The 957-nt window shown below is 62.0% G+C and overlaps 1 protein-coding gene across 1 annotated transcript; it reads right to left on the reverse strand.

Annotated features, from left to right (window-relative positions):
* Positions 1 to 8: 8 nt before the first annotated feature.
* LOC113980538 (claw keratin-like) lies at positions 9 to 951 on the reverse strand. Its single transcript, XM_027707769.1, has 2 exons — positions 881 to 951; positions 9 to 787 (listed from the first exon to the last, which is right to left on the reverse strand). The coding sequence occupies exon 2, from the start codon at positions 765 to 767 to the stop codon at positions 354 to 356; it is 414 nt and encodes a 137-aa protein (XP_027563570.1). The 5' UTR covers positions 768 to 787; positions 881 to 951; the 3' UTR covers positions 9 to 353.
* Positions 952 to 957: the final 6 nt, after the last annotated feature.

Here is a 957-nt window from a genome sequence, read left to right on the forward strand (position 1 = left end):
ATTGGAAACACAAAAATCCTAAGGCAGCAGCAAGGCCCAACCCAGGGCTCCACCCCAAAGATTCCCCCTTCCTCTTGCAGGTTGGGAGTCTCCGAGCTGGGCAGAGCAGGGCAGAGTCTCATCCCAGGGTCAGAACAGCTTGGTTGGATGGCAGGGAGAGGGGAGCTTTTGGGGGCAGTGCTGGAAACCCCAAAGCCACCAGCTGAGGGTCTGCAGGGTCACCCTGTGCAAAGCCTCCTCCAGCCTAAGGAGGGGCTGGAAGCTTCATCCTGGCTCAGGTGGGAGAAGCCAAGAGGGGCTGGTTGTGGAGCCCCAGGGCAGAGGCAGCACTGACCTCCCTGCACGTTTGGGGTTTAGCAGGAGCCACAGCTGCCACGGCCCCAGCCACGGCCCCAGCCCCCATAGCCACAGCTCCCATAGCCCCCAAGGCCTCCATAACCCCAACCCCCATAACCTCCATAGCCACCAAGGCCTCCATAGCCCCAACCCCCATAACCCCCATAACCCCCGTAGCCTCCGTAGCCCCCACGGCCTCCATAACTGCCCCCGTAGCCCCCTCCAACACCGGGGGCTCCTGCTGAGCCAACCACGCTCTGCTGGGGGAAGGAGCTGAGGATGGGCCCGGGGAAGGTGACCACTGAGGCCGGGGGCTGGATCACCACCGTGGAGTCGGGGCACTGCCGCACGCAGGGCTCGTTGCACGTGTCGCTCAGGGGGGCCGGGGTGGCCACCCCACAGGAGGGGACACACAGGCTGCCACAGGACATGTTCACACAGACAAGGAGTTCTGGAAAACAGGGATTAGGCCAAGGGGTGAGCAAGGGGTTTCAGAGAAGGAGGAAGGAGAGATCCCCAAGAGGTTTGCGAGAGCTGGACTTACCCGGTTGTTGTTGAGAGTCAAGTGGAGGAAAGTGGATAGAGGTCTGCAAGGAGCTCAGCTCTTTTATACCTGTCCCA

Source organism: Neopelma chrysocephalum, unplaced genomic scaffold, assembly GCF_003984885.1.
Source record: "Neopelma chrysocephalum unplaced genomic scaffold, ASM398488v2 Primary Assembly neopelma1_94572, whole genome shotgun sequence".
NCBI lineage: Eukaryota > Metazoa > Chordata > Aves > Passeriformes > Pipridae > Neopelma > Neopelma chrysocephalum.